We start from the raw sequence: 13,371 nt of genomic DNA, 5'->3' as shown, positions 1-13,371 counted from the left end.
AACTTGGTTATTTTTTTTTGTATTTTTTAATTATATTAATTTATTAATATTAAAAATAAATTTTAAAAATAAAAAATTATTTTAACATATTTTTAAATTAAAAATATTATAAAAACAACATTTATCACATTTTAAAACAGTATTTATCCATTAATTCTTTCTAGTAAAAACTTGGTTTTCTCAAAAAAGGGTTCAAGCCCAGTAAATACAGCCCATAAGAAGCCTATATCTTTCCAGTCTCCTACAGAAAGACCTATTTCTTTATTCTCATATGGGCCGCTAAAGTACTAATTTAAACCTCGTTAGGTAATTCCCGGGTTATTAACATTGTAGGTAACATGTTTGATAAAATGTTTCTATAAGAAATTGACACTTGCTGCTCATCAGTTCATATTTTTGTATGCTTTTATAGTTGGTTTGAACTAGCAATTCTTATATTTTCACTTGAATGTTGAAATTTATTGTTGCAGCACATGAGGAGTTGATAAGTTTTTGTGATTGTGAGTGATAGTTACAAAAATGTGGCTTGTTGGGTTGCCAAGAATTTGCAAAGGAAACTTGCCCAGAAGCAGAATATTGCAAAACATGAATCTTGTTAGTGTCAAGTTATTTGGCTTTTCTTATACGGGTAAGCTCTTAAAGTCTACTCTTTTAATTGATGTGCAAGGCTATTGTTTGTTGAATGATTTGTAATACTTCTGCTGGCCCTTGTTGATTTTGTTTGATTAAAGACTCAGTTTTTTTTTAGAATGGTTGTGATAATTTTGGATTTAAATGTAGTAGAAAAATAATAGGTAAAGTGGTTTTCTCTTTTCTTATATATATATTCATTGTCCAGTTATAATCAAGCAAGAATAATGTAGTTGGCTATGAAAAGTATCAGTGTTAGTTGCACTTCACATATTTTCCATTGGCCAAAATCAGATATTGTTGTTGAATGTTGTATGTAACATGAAAGATAAATTGGTGGGCTTTCTATTGTCTTACCGTGTCCTTCATAGTTGTTCATGAAGTTCTAGTTTGTTAATTTGTTGTATTTATTGAAACAGGAAGACCCTTAGAAAGATCCAAAGCTTGTGCAGACTATTCTACTCTTGCAGAAGTTAATGATAACATTGATAAGGGTACTGGAAAAATGACATTAGCGAAGGATTTGGCTTTTGTTGTTGAGGAATCCTCCAAAGCTGATGAGAGAAAAGCAAAGAGTCGAATGGAGCTTAAGAGGTCTCTTGAACTTCGTATAAAAAAGAGGGTGAAGGAGCAATATTTTAATGGAAAATTTAAAGATTTAATGACAAAAGTGATTGCAAATCAAGAAACCCTTCATGATGCTTATAATTGTATTCGGATCAATGCGAATGTTGATGTAGCATTAGATAATGATAACATATCTTTTGAATCCATGGAAAAAGAGCTCTCCAGTGGATGTTTTGATGTTGGTGGAAATACTTTCTCTATTGCAACAAAGGGTGCAAGAAATGAAATCCTTGTCCTTCCAAAGTTAAAGTTGAAAGTTGTTCAAGAGGCTATTAGAATAGTTTTGGAAGTTGTTTATAGGCCCTACTTTTCCAAAATATCCCATGGTTGTCGAAGTGGACGAGGTCATCATTCAGCATTAAAATACATCAGCAAAGATATCTCTAACCCTGACTGGTGGTTTACGTTGATCATAAGCAGAAAGCTGGATACCTGCATCCTTAATAAACTTATCTCCATAATGGGGGAAAAAATACAAGACCCCTGCTTATTTGATATGATCCAAGGCATGTTTGATGCCCAGGTACTCAATATGGAATTTGGGGGTTACCTAAAAGGCCATGGTCTTCCGCAAGAGGGAGTGTTGTCTCCTATATTAATGAACATATACCTTGACGTTTTTGACCATGAATTGCACAGACTTTCAATGAAATATGAAGCTTTGAATCCAGATGTCCATTTTGGTGGAGAGCAGCTCCACTCCAAGTTACGCAGCTGGTTTAGGAGGCAGCTGAAAGGAAATGATATTAAAAACAGCAGTAAGGAGGGTTCAAGAATTCATTCTTGTCGCTTCATGGATGAGTTATTTTTTGCAGTTTCTGGATCTAAAGATGTTGCAATTGATTTCAAGTCTGATGTTGTAAATTACTTGCACAATTGCTTGCACTTGGATGTTGATGGTGAAGCAGAAATATTACCTAGTGCTGGACCTAAAGCAATTTGCTTTTTGGGCACTTTGATTAGAAGAACTGTGAAAGAAAGTCCAGCTATAAGGGCTGCCCACAAGTTGAAAGAGAAAGTCAAGTTGTTCGCTTCGCAGAAACAAGAAGCTTGGGATGTTGGGACAGTTAGGATTGGGAAGAAATGGTTAGCTCATGGTTTGAGAAAGGTTAAAGAGTCAGAGATCAAACATTTAGCTGATAGAAGCTCCCTTTTGAACCAAATTTCCTGTTTCCGCAAAGCTGGAATGGAAACTGATCATTGGTACAAGTTCCTACTTAAAGTATGGATGAAAGACATTAAAACCAAAGCAGCAGAGAGTGAGGAATTTGTTTTGTCCAAGTATGTTGCTGAGCCGGCTGTTCCACAAGAACTTAGAGAATCCTTTTATGAATTTCAGAAGCATGCAGAGGAATATGTTAAATCTGAGACTGCAATGACTCTTGCTCTTTTGCCAAACTCTAGCTCCTCCTCTGAAACCATTATGGAGATCATTGCTCCTGTTAATGTCATTAAGAAGCGTTTGTTACGATATGGATTGATCTCTTCCCAAGGTCACTCCCGTGCCATTACTCAACTAATTTTACAAGACAACATCCAGATCATTGATTGGTTTTCAGGTATTGTTTGTCGTTGGCTTAGGTGGTTTAGTGATTTCCAGAACTTTGCTGAGTTAGAGCTCATAATTAGGAATCAAGTTAGGAAATCTTGCATTCGGACTTTAGCAGCAAAGTACCAAGTTCATGAAAGTGCAATAGAGAAACGTTTTGATTTAGAACTGAGCAGGATCCCTTCCACCCAAGAGGAAGAGCAAGAGATGGAACATGAGAAGCCTCACTCTCTAGCTTTTGATAATGATGAGGCGCTGATGTATGGAATTTCTTATAGTGGCTTATGTTTACTGTCATTAAGTAGAATGGTGAGTCAGTCACGGCCTTGCAGTTGTTTTGTTATGGGTTGTCCAGCTGCAGCACCAAGTGTTTATACTATTCATGTGATGGAAAGACAGAAGTTCCCTGGATGGAAGACAGGATTTTCAACTTGTATTCACCCCAGCTTGAATAAAAGGCGAATTGGATTGTGTAAACAGCATCTAAGGGATTTATATGTGGGTCAAATATCCCTTCAATCCATTGATTTTAGTTCATGGAAATGAAGTTGTTCATTGCAATGAACAGAATAAGGTATAAAAATGATAGATGCCTGGCCATTAACTATCATTTTTAAGAAACCAGGGAAGCTGGCATCAAGGCTTTAAGGCCCAACATTAAGAACCTCGTAAGGCATGCTTTTTGAAGAGCCACATGTAACCATGTTTTGAACATGCAGAAAGTGCTGGAAGCCAAAGAAGATTCATACTTTTTGTACAAAGGAGGGCGCTGTATAGGGATAAGCATCAACATAGCTGTAAGTTTGTGATATTTGTGTGTGTGGGCACATACATAGCACTCTAAAGAGTACCTGAGAGCAGGATCTATATATGTCGGTAGTAAACTTAATTTTTCTATGCTGACAAATGTTCACATGCTTAGCAGCTGTTTTACAATCTTATGCTAGTACTAAGGGTGGAATTCTAACAATGGTTTCTCCATTTAGCAGTCCATATTCTCCGCAATTCTAATCATACCTGTTTGGATGGTCTTGAAGGTTCGGGATTGGCTGTTCCTTCAAAGTCATAAGTTTTATTTCTATATCAGTAGAGTGGACACCCTAAGCTGCAAAAACTGGAGAAAAATTGAAACCTTAGGTAGAACATGCAACTTTTCATCTTCTTGTCATGTCCAATGCATGTTGAGTTGTGCTTAAATTCGTGAGTTGGGTTAGGTGAGATTGGTAATTGCATGGTGTGGTGTCTTAAACAAGAATGGAATGTGTTGACACATTGTGTTTAGGAAAAGGATTTTCTTGTTGAAGTTGGACTTGGAAGTATTTTTTTCTAATGAAAGAAAGATTCTTTTCTAATGAAAAACCTTTTTTGGTAGTATAAATAGCATGTGTAGTGGCTAGTTTATGTGTGCCTCCGATATTGATAGTTTGTGGTGGCAACCAAAAGAATTAGTGCAGTAGGCAAAGTCTTTAGCCACAAAGAATTAGTGTGGTTTTTTTTTCTTGTGAATGATTTCTTGGGTGTAACCGTGCTTTGAGTAGTGAGATGTTTGTATCCTGTAGTTGATAGTGAAGTTTTGTGGAGTAGGCTTTGCCGAATGATGTTATATTTCATGTCCCTTTTATTTGTGTTCTTACTTGTTTTGCGTGGATTTTGCACAAGAATGCACATTCTTGGTGATATCTTTAATAACAGGATTTCACAGTACCCTGGCATGGAGCTAATTTTAATCATACTTATATAAAAACAGTCATGTTTATACTACATTCAGTCATGCTTCTCAATGTGGTATGCTGTCAAAGGTTGGTAGAGTTATAAACTGCAAGATAGTTGGAATCGGAGCAATCTGTTTTAAATCATCTGAAATATCATATATTTATAGGCTGCAGAATCTTGTCAATGCTATCATTTTCATATTCCTTCATCTGCTCATCTTTTGAATGCTGATCGTTGATATTTTATTCCATTCCTTTCTTGAACGGACAAATAAAAGATTTTCCTTTCTTGGTGCAGGGGTGGCTGTTTTCAGTGTCCCAGCTTTGAAAGATCAAACTGTGAGGATGATGAAGCCTAAAGGTAATTGAACAAAACTAGTGCTTCATAAAACTGACATGTCTTATGATTAATCACTGCATTTGCTGTTGCTTGGAAGTCTGGTAAAGAGAAGCACGTAAATCATCTAGCAAGGTTTAGCACCTTCACCTCAATAGCTGGGGTGGCAATTTTGAATTCAGGTTAAAATAAAGACATTATACAATAACATGATGAAACAGGATTCTTAACATCAGCATAACTAGCAAACACCAAATTGCCCCCCCATTGAGGGCACATACTACATCTGCACATAAGTTTTGCACACAGATTTCAAGAAGCATACCCGTGCCTAATATTTTTTTAATTAAAAGATGAGATTACTAGAGCTATGAGAAATTTGTGATTTTGAGATGCAATCTACCTCAAGCCTTCACACTTACTAGATGCAATTATGAGTTTTTCTCTTTAACAATCTCTCTGAAGAATTTTGTGCTACAAACAACTTCTTTCAAAGGTCTTTATCAAACTATGTGCTAATAATTTAATGAGTGCCCACATGATTACTGTAAAACTCAATGGATGTGATCACATAAATCTCACTATTAGACCTTACTGTCGTGCTGCACTCATTTTAGGCTTTGGTTCATTTTCCAGCTTTTGCAATCTGTATAACGATTTGTTCTTAAGCATTTCTTTGAACTTAATTCAAAATCAATTCATATGAGGCTGGAAATCACAATTGTAACTTCCAATGTCTTGCTAAAAGTTGGAGTTAAAGCTAAGTAAGAAAACTTTCAAGCTATATCTGGCAGTGTTCGCAAACTACTACAATCCAGATTATATTTTCTGACTCTGTTTCCTTTAGAAAATATGACGCATTACTAAATAAGTGGTGTTTGGGGTAATGTGTTGAACACAGGTTGCCTTGTTGGCCTATTCACTATCTGCACGCTGCTGAGCTGTTCCTTTGGTTGAGCAGGGGCATGATGTGTTCCTCACTCCCCCCCTTCTGGCTCTAACCCAACACACTGTTGCACCACAAGAACCAAAACTGTTGCTGCGAAGTCTGATGATGCTAGCAAATCCCCAATTGCACCAAGCTCTGTGCATTCACTCCAATCTGTAAGGCCTGCTGTAACTGGTGAAATCATCACGTCCCCTACCCACTATGAACAAGTCGTGATGATTGTCCATTGACATCGTTGCTGCCACTGTTTCCTCACCATTGTTGACCACCTTCTCATTGTAACGTATGGACCAATCATGAGCAGTCTGGATCCTGAATTCATTAACATATTCTTCATCAAGGTTCTTCTCTTTTTTATTTTCTGTTTCCATGGTGAGTGTTCCAGAGTCGTCAGGTTCTATTGCATCCTCACCTGGAATGAACCTCATCACAGTGAGCTTAATTGCTGGATGCTCAGACATCCTCCATATTAGTGGCAGAAAATCAACGTGTCAATGGCAGAAATTATGTCTGATTCTTGGCAGAAATTGTACCTGAAAATGGGGAAGTTTGTCCCCCATTTTCAGCTATAAATAGAGAGGTTTAGAGAGAGCAAAGGGGGACAACAAAGACACTAAACATGTAGTAGAAGGAGCTGCCTTCATTGGCAGCAGCAGCTGCAGATTGGCAGCATATAAAGTGTTGTTATCCAGCAGCTTCTTGCTTTTGTAAATTTCCTTCAACAACATACTTCCAAACTCTTATGTAATGTATTCTAACACTCCATGCATATGATGGTGCCTCTCTATCATATGTGCCCCCAATGAAGAGTACTGCTGTATGGTGAGATGCCTGGTTTGAGGCTAAATAAGTAGACCCACTTAGCCTTCTCTCTACAAGAATCCCAATAGAGCAGGGTGTTTTGGCTAATGCATTTTGGTTCACCATTCGGAAAGCTGGGTTGGTAACTTCCATTCCACCATCAACTGTTAGCTGTTTGTGGACAGGGATGACAATTAAAGCAACCAGTTTTTCCTCAGCCAAGTTACATTTCTTCATGCATGGTGGAATAAGAGGAAATGGTAGTCAAGTGTTGCACAGAAACACAATCTTGCTATTCATAATTCTCGAATGCATTGATGATGTTATCAGATTGAGATTGGGTGTCGTTGAGGGCTGGGCGGCCAGATTTTCTTGTGTTATGGATCATAAGCATTGCTGAGGCGCGGCAGTGAGTTCAACTAGGTGGACCACATAGACACACATGGGGGACCTTTTAGTTGGGTGGGAGGCTTCCAAGAGATTATTGATTGTTGGGACGTTGAGATGAGTGTGTACACATACTAACACCCTAAACTCTGCATCTGGTTTTGACCTCTGAATTGTTCTCCATATGTAATCAGGAACCTCCTCCCAGGTCTGTATATGATTGTTACAGTGGGCGTGATAATTGCAGTCATAATCACAAATACAATCACCATCATTGCAGAGGACTCATCATCTAAGACCTGCAAAGTCATCTGTGTTTTATCTCTGAATTCTTTTGTACATATCCAAAACATAAGATTTGAGATGAGAAGTAAAGTTTCTGCATTTGATGAAGAGGCAAGTGAAAAGAAGAAACAAAGCCTTTTGTATGTGAAAATGAGGAAAGAGTGGAAGATGGGATGGAGGGAAAGGGAAAGAAGAATGTAGTACGGTTCATCTTCGATTGCTGCCCGCCCCACTTGGAAGCTCTCTTTCGAGGTGCTAAACCAAGTAGAAGTGAACTCTATTTTAAGTGCATTCCATGTCAAGTCAAATACTTCTCTTGAATTATGAATTATGAATTATGAATAAAATGGCATGGACAAATCAAGGCATTTCAACTAGTTGAAGTTTTTCCAACACTTGGCTTTGATGAAGGTTGAAACTGAATGATAACAAATACTTGGTTGTTTTTCAACTAGCCAGTAGAAAAAATGAAGGGGGTAACCTCATATTGGTATTAAAGGTAAGTGTCAAAAAAGGATTATTTACTGGGTAACTTTATATTGGTATTAAAGGAAAGATTTTGACTATGTTTTAATTTTTTGTTTATTTTTATAGTTTTATTGTATATTTTAATTGTTTATTAATTTTATATTTGATTAAATATAAAAAATTTTCTCATCTAAAATTAAAATAACAAAATAATCGTCGTAAAAATACAAAAATATTTTGTTATGTTAGGTTTATATTTTTTATATTTAAAAATATTTTCATCGTTTTATTATGTAATTAAAAAAAATATTTACTTAGTCCTAGTTAATTTAATAATAATAAATAGATCATATTAATAGCTAGTACTGATTTTTTTTTTTAATTCCGTGAAGAGGCTAAATCAGTATTATATCATTTTAATAAATAATGTAATGATTAGGAGTTACAATGTTTAATTTTGTTTTGATTGATTATAGGTTAATTTAAAAATAACTTACTAAATAAAAAATAAATGAATAGATAAGAAATCTCCATAATGTTTTTTTCATTGAAGTAAAGGAATGGTTTTTCTACTCCATTTTTTTGGTTCGATGAAGAGAAATATCGTAGGATTACCTAAAGTTTATAACAACTTTTAAAACTTGAATCTAATTTTTTTTTTAAAGTACCATAAGACAATTTTTACGGTTTGCAATCCATTTTCATGTTAAAAATTCTGCCCACTTTCTAATATAAAAATATATTCTAAAAACTTAATTTAGAAATTAAGAAGAAGATTGATTGTTATTACGATATAACTCAAATATGTTAATCTTTGACTCAAGGTTATCCGACATGATCTGTTACAAGTATGCTACAATTATACAAAACACAACCATGGTCGTCGTGTGGTTACCACTCATGCACACCAACCAAACTACTGTCTTATTAATATTGAGCAGAGACAAGATAAAGAAATAGGAGCGAGCAGGGATCGACCATCTACCAGGGATGTCCATAAATTTTGTAAGCATTATTGCGAAACCCAAAATCACTACCACAACAAACCTTTTTCTTGTTTCCTCTCCTCTACTCTTTCTCTCCAACAAAACCAAAACGAAACCCTCTATTTTAACAGCATTTTCTTCGATGTCTTACGATAAAGAACTTTCTGCTGCCAAGAAAGCTGCCTCTCTCGCTGCCCGACTCTGCCAGGCACGGTCCCTTTCTTTGCCTCTTCCTGTTTTTCTTTGTTTGTGTACGCCTAGAGGGTACGTTGTTCTGAGATTGGGTGTGTTTGGATTTTTTGTATGGTGTTTTTCGTTGTTGAAAGATTGTGTTGGTTGGTTTTGGAGTGTGAGATCTTTATTTGAGCATGACCCAGATGCTGAATTTGTTGTTTGAGTGATGCCCTCATTTTGAAAATTTTGAAATCCATTTTTTTTTATTATCTTTTTGGTTTATATCTGTTGTTGTTGTGTGGTGGGTTTGGGGGGTATAAAGTTCTTTAATTGGAGCATGACCCAGAATCTTGATTATGTTTTTACTCTTGTGGTGAATTTGGTGTTTATTTTCTGGTTAAAACTTTGTTTCTTGTGATCATTTTTATTTTGTTTAGAGAAATTTTGGATGGATGACTGAAAGGGGGGAAAAAGGAAGAGATGGAGATGGTTGAATGGAAAGCATGCTACAGTTAGTGGGAGTTAGCTTTTCTGATGCCTTTTATTATACATTTTGCGGGCAACAGATTCTCATCTTCCATTGAGATGAGGTGTTTTTGTGGGACAAAAATATTCACCAATATATAAACTACCGTTGCTGGTGATTTCAAGAAAATTGTACATGGTTTTCAGTGGAAATCGTAACAAATGCAGTGTGGTGAAGGATACTCGAAGATATGTTGGTAAATGGTGTCAGTCGTTGATGTGATTGAATTATACTGAAGATAGACCCTTTTGTGCATAGCACTCTCAATGGAAATAATGAGGAGAGACCTATAAAAGTGTTTTATAAGGACAAGATGTATCGGTCTGCAAAGTGAGGTTTCCCACTTGGCCACTATCATTTCTCATGCTACACAGCTTTGGTGTGCTAGATATTTGATATATCAAGTGCAATTGTCGTACTCTAATATACTCAAAATTGAAATACTTAAGAACATTGCCTGTCTTCATTCTGGTCATTTAGTTTCCATTTAGTGCAATTTTGAATGCATTATGAACCTGTATTACCCTCTAACTTCTTTTTTTGCATGTGGAGATTAAATTTAGGATTTGGCAAAATGTTTGCCTGGAGGTACAATTTGACTTTTGCATACTGAAAATACACCTTAAGTGCTTTAAGCATATACCCCACCCCACCCCCCCAAGTAATCGATTCTCTTAGATTATTCCCATGATGTTGGACTTGAATTGATAAATAATCACATCCTAAGGTTTTATTTGCTTATTTATGTTTTTGTTTCATGTGCGTGTTCTGTATAATTTTTGTCCCCTTTCGGACCAATGAAACTAGATTTTTGTGGCATTTGTTTGTCACCTTGTGATTAATTGTTTCCTTTTTTAAACTATATCTTGTTAACATGATTTTATCCCCTTTCAGAGTAGATGATCTGTCATTTTGCATCTGGGCCACAAGTTTTTTAGATAGCTTGTATAAGGATATCTTTTCTTGTTATCTATAACTGATTTCAAATATTTTTGCTTTCCTTCAGAAGGTGCAAAAAGCTATTTTGCAATCAGATGTCCAATCAAAATCAGATAAAAGTCCCGTCACAGTTGCTGATTATGGTTTGTTGCTAAACAATCCTATGAAATTATGTTGCTTATGTGCATTACCCTTTGTTTTTCCTTCCACTTATATAATCATAGACCTTTTTTTTTTTTTTCAGAAGCTTAAAAATGCTTTTTAGTCAATAGCGTGATGATTTATACAGTCGGCTTTTTTCTTTTTTCCTTTTTACCATAGGATGTTATATTTGCTAAAGCTATGTCTGTAATTTCAGAAAGACAAGTGACAAGCTATAATTAAGTTTATTTTCTATTTTCGTGTGCCAATTTTAGACGCTGGGATGTATCCATTTGTTAGAATCCAATTGATTACTATGGATGGTTGTGGTTTACTATCTATGAGTGGTTTTTCACCTTGACATATGCTACTTCTTATCTGCTTTGAAGTTGTATTGTGAATGAGAACCACATTTAATTGTAATGATTCTCTTCTAGTAAATATGTGAATGTCTTGCTTCTACAGTCTCAACGCATTGGGTTTTAGTTGAGTTTTCTCCATTTTTCAGTTTTTGGAACAAAGCCTTTTGTTAGATGTTTATGCTGTGGATAATTTATTTTCTTAATATATTTCTTTCAGCTTTTAAGGTTGGTACAAAAACTGCAGTTAATAACCCTTTTTGACACTTTCCTTTGATTCTAGGCTCTCAGGCACTAGTTAGTTATGTTCTGCAGAGGGAGCTTCCTTCTGAACTATTTTCATTAGTGGCTGAGGAGGTAAATGGTTGGAATTTTAGAATTTTTCTAGTACATGCAGAAGCTTTTTGCTTTCATTGTTTATATATCAAATTCACTAACATAACTTTTGGGGAATATTTCTAGGATTCGGAAGATCTCCGCAAGGATGGTGCCCAGGAAACTCTAGAGCGCATTACAAAACTTGTTAATGATATTCTAGCTAGTGATGGATCATATAGTGATTCTACTTTATCCACGGATGATGTTGTCAAGGCCATTGACTGTGGCAAATCTGAAGGTGGTTCTCGAGGCCGACACTGGGTTCTGGATCCTATAGATGGTACTAAAGGGTGAGTTTTGAAACTTGGTTTTTGAAATGAATGACTCTGCTGTAAAAGCATATGCTACCATGATTTTTTTCAATGTGAGAAGTGGGCATCCACAACACCATAATAGGATGAAGTTGTGCTTCTTAACTACAACATACATGCTTTCGATTGAATGTGCACCTTTTTTTTGCAAGGCTGTCATTTTCCTCTTTTATTTGCTCAATGAACTCGCTATGGCAAATTAAATCATGCTAATGGAATTTTATATAGGTTCTTAAGAGGAGATCAATATGCAATAGCTTTAGCATTGCTAGATGAAGGGACGGTAGTGTTGGGTGTCTTGGCTTGTCCTAATCTTCCATTAACTTCTATTGCTGGTGGCTCTCAGCATTCCTTGCCTGGTGAAGTTGGTTGCCTTTTCTTCTCTGTAGTTGGTGGTGGAACTTACGTGCATTCACTGGATAGCTCTTCAGCAGTGAAGGTCAGTGCACTAGATATATTATTTCCAGATGACATGTATTCCCATGGTTGTCTATGATCTGTATCAAATGTCTTCTTGGTATCGTGCAGGTGCAAGTCAGCTCTATTGACAATCCTGAAGAAGCATCATTCTTTGAATCATATGAAGCAGCACACTCCATGCATGATTTATCCAGTTCTATTGCCAAAGTATGACCACTCTCCATGCTACCACAACCCTCCCTCTATCACTTTCTTCCAAAAAAAGAAAAAAAGAAAATTAGTTGCAAAATTCTGAATGTTTAATTTCTGGACAGAAACTTGGTGTCAAAGCACCACCAGTTAGAATTGATAGCCAAGCAAAGTATGGCGCTCTGTCTAGAGGAGATGGGGTCATATACTTGCGATTTCCACATAAAGGTTACCGTGAAAAAATATGGGATCATGCTGCTGGATACATAGTGGTCGCAGGTATAGAAAATATTCACTTGCCATTATTTTTTATGGTCACACGCACCAAAGTCAGGTTAAGGACAGAAGTAGCCATAATTTGTAGAGCTTCAGAATAACTGCTTTCCTCTAACATATGTGTCCTAATTTGTGTAGGTATTTCATATTATCATAGGCCTTTAGTGCTTGAATTTTTGGATAAAATTTGAATCAACACCTTGTTTACATTATGTGTTGTCAAATGACATCTGCAGAAGCTGGGGGAGTTGTCACTGATGCTGCAGGGAACCCCTTGGATTTTTCAAAAGGAAGATACCTGGATCTTGACACAGGCATCATTGTTACTAATCAGAAGTTGATGCCATCACTTTTAAAGGCTGTTAGAGAATCCATAGAGGAGAAAGTTTCATCGTTGTGATTCTTTCCTGATGAATGATTGTCTTCTCCTTTGCTAAGTTGTTTAGCAAGTTGAATCATCTTTACATTTTGAATCTCTAATGTTTGCCCAATGTCTGCTGGGCACGAAACTCTTGCTATTTAAAAATCCAAATATATTATCTGATGCTTAGCAATTATATGAATGCGATGCTTCTAAGCTGCAAAAAATTAGGGTTCCAAGAGCTTGACGTTTTGCCACCTTTATATTTGTCAGCTATTTTTTGGCCTTGACAAAATGATCATTATTTAGAATTGATGTGTATGCCTGCCATTTTTCTTTATGAAAACATGAAAGGCTTTTCCCTGAATTTAGACAGGTTCAGATCGATCCCAGCCTCCAAGATAGAGCTCCCTGCAGAACGGGGCAAACAAGAATTCATCAATAGTTTCCTTCGAACATTGTGCAAATGGTCAACTCATATCTATCTCCACTCCACTCAGAACCATGAAATCCCGTGCATGTATGTTATTCAGCTGCAAGTAGGAGGTAGCTCAATGCTTAGATAG

General features: G+C 36.2%; 2 protein-coding genes and 1 pseudogene across 5 annotated transcripts; 2 read left to right on the top strand and 1 right to left on the bottom strand.

Annotated features, from left to right (window-relative positions):
• Nucleotides 1-273: 273 nt before the first annotated feature.
• LOC105130390 (Intron maturase, type II family protein) lies at nucleotides 274-5,892 on the top strand. Of its 4 annotated transcripts, none has more exons than XM_011032875.1 (6): nucleotides 274-306; nucleotides 471-628; nucleotides 1,050-3,603; nucleotides 3,844-3,943; nucleotides 4,817-4,879; nucleotides 5,817-5,892. In XM_011032875.1, the coding sequence occupies exons 2-3, from the start codon at nucleotides 520-522 to the stop codon at nucleotides 3,350-3,352; spliced, it is 2,412 nt and encodes an 803-aa protein (XP_011031177.1). In that variant the 5' UTR covers nucleotides 274-306; nucleotides 471-519; the 3' UTR covers nucleotides 3,353-3,603; nucleotides 3,844-3,943; nucleotides 4,817-4,879; nucleotides 5,817-5,892. The 4 variants fall into 4 exon arrangements, with proteins under 4 accessions (XP_011031177.1, XP_011031175.1, XP_011031178.1 ...); XM_011032873.1 differs by having other exon boundaries at nucleotides 5,757-5,843; XM_011032876.1 differs by lacking the exon at nucleotides 3,844-3,943.
• LOC105130391 (cation/H(+) antiporter 15-like) lies at nucleotides 5,812-7,729 on the bottom strand (annotated as a pseudogene).
• Nucleotides 7,730-8,573: 844 nt separating this feature from the next.
• Nucleotides 8,574-13,044, top strand: LOC105130388 (SAL1 phosphatase). Its single transcript, XM_011032872.1, has 8 exons — nucleotides 8,574-8,939; nucleotides 10,438-10,513; nucleotides 11,154-11,227; nucleotides 11,333-11,538; nucleotides 11,788-11,998; nucleotides 12,088-12,186; nucleotides 12,294-12,447; nucleotides 12,681-13,044. Exons 1-8 carry the CDS (start codon nucleotides 8,736-8,738, stop codon nucleotides 12,842-12,844), a joined length of 1,188 nt encoding a protein of 395 aa, XP_011031174.1. The 5' UTR covers nucleotides 8,574-8,735; the 3' UTR covers nucleotides 12,845-13,044.
• Nucleotides 13,045-13,371: the final 327 nt, after the last annotated feature.

The sequence above is a fragment of the Populus euphratica genome, unplaced genomic scaffold, assembly GCF_000495115.2.
Source record: "Populus euphratica unplaced genomic scaffold, PopEup_1.0 scaffold45.1, whole genome shotgun sequence".
Taxonomy (NCBI): domain Eukaryota; kingdom Viridiplantae; phylum Streptophyta; class Magnoliopsida; order Malpighiales; family Salicaceae; genus Populus; species Populus euphratica.
This window is presented reverse-complemented; position numbering and strand designations above follow the sequence as displayed.

What these genes read in the sequence shown, in the direction of transcription:
- LOC105130390 (XM_011032876.1), top strand. Translation starts at nt 520, where the DNA reads ATGTGGCTTGTTGGGTTGCCAAGAATTTGCAAAGGAAACTTGCCCAGA. An exon ending in ATTTGGCTTTTCTTATACGG is followed by an intron (nt 629 to 1,049) that starts GTAAGCTCTTAA and finishes TTATTGAAACAG; the next exon opens with GAAGACCCTTAGAAAGATCC.
- LOC105130388 (XM_011032872.1), top strand. Translation starts at nt 8,736, where the DNA reads ATGTCCATAAATTTTGTAAGCATTATTGCGAAACCCAAAATCACTACC. An exon ending in ATAGCTCTTCAGCAGTGAAG is followed by an intron (nt 11,999 to 12,087) that starts GTCAGTGCACTA and finishes GGTATCGTGCAG; the next exon opens with GTGCAAGTCAGCTCTATTGA. An exon ending in TGGATACATAGTGGTCGCAG is followed by an intron (nt 12,448 to 12,680) that starts GTATAGAAAATA and finishes TGACATCTGCAG; the next exon opens with AAGCTGGGGGAGTTGTCACT.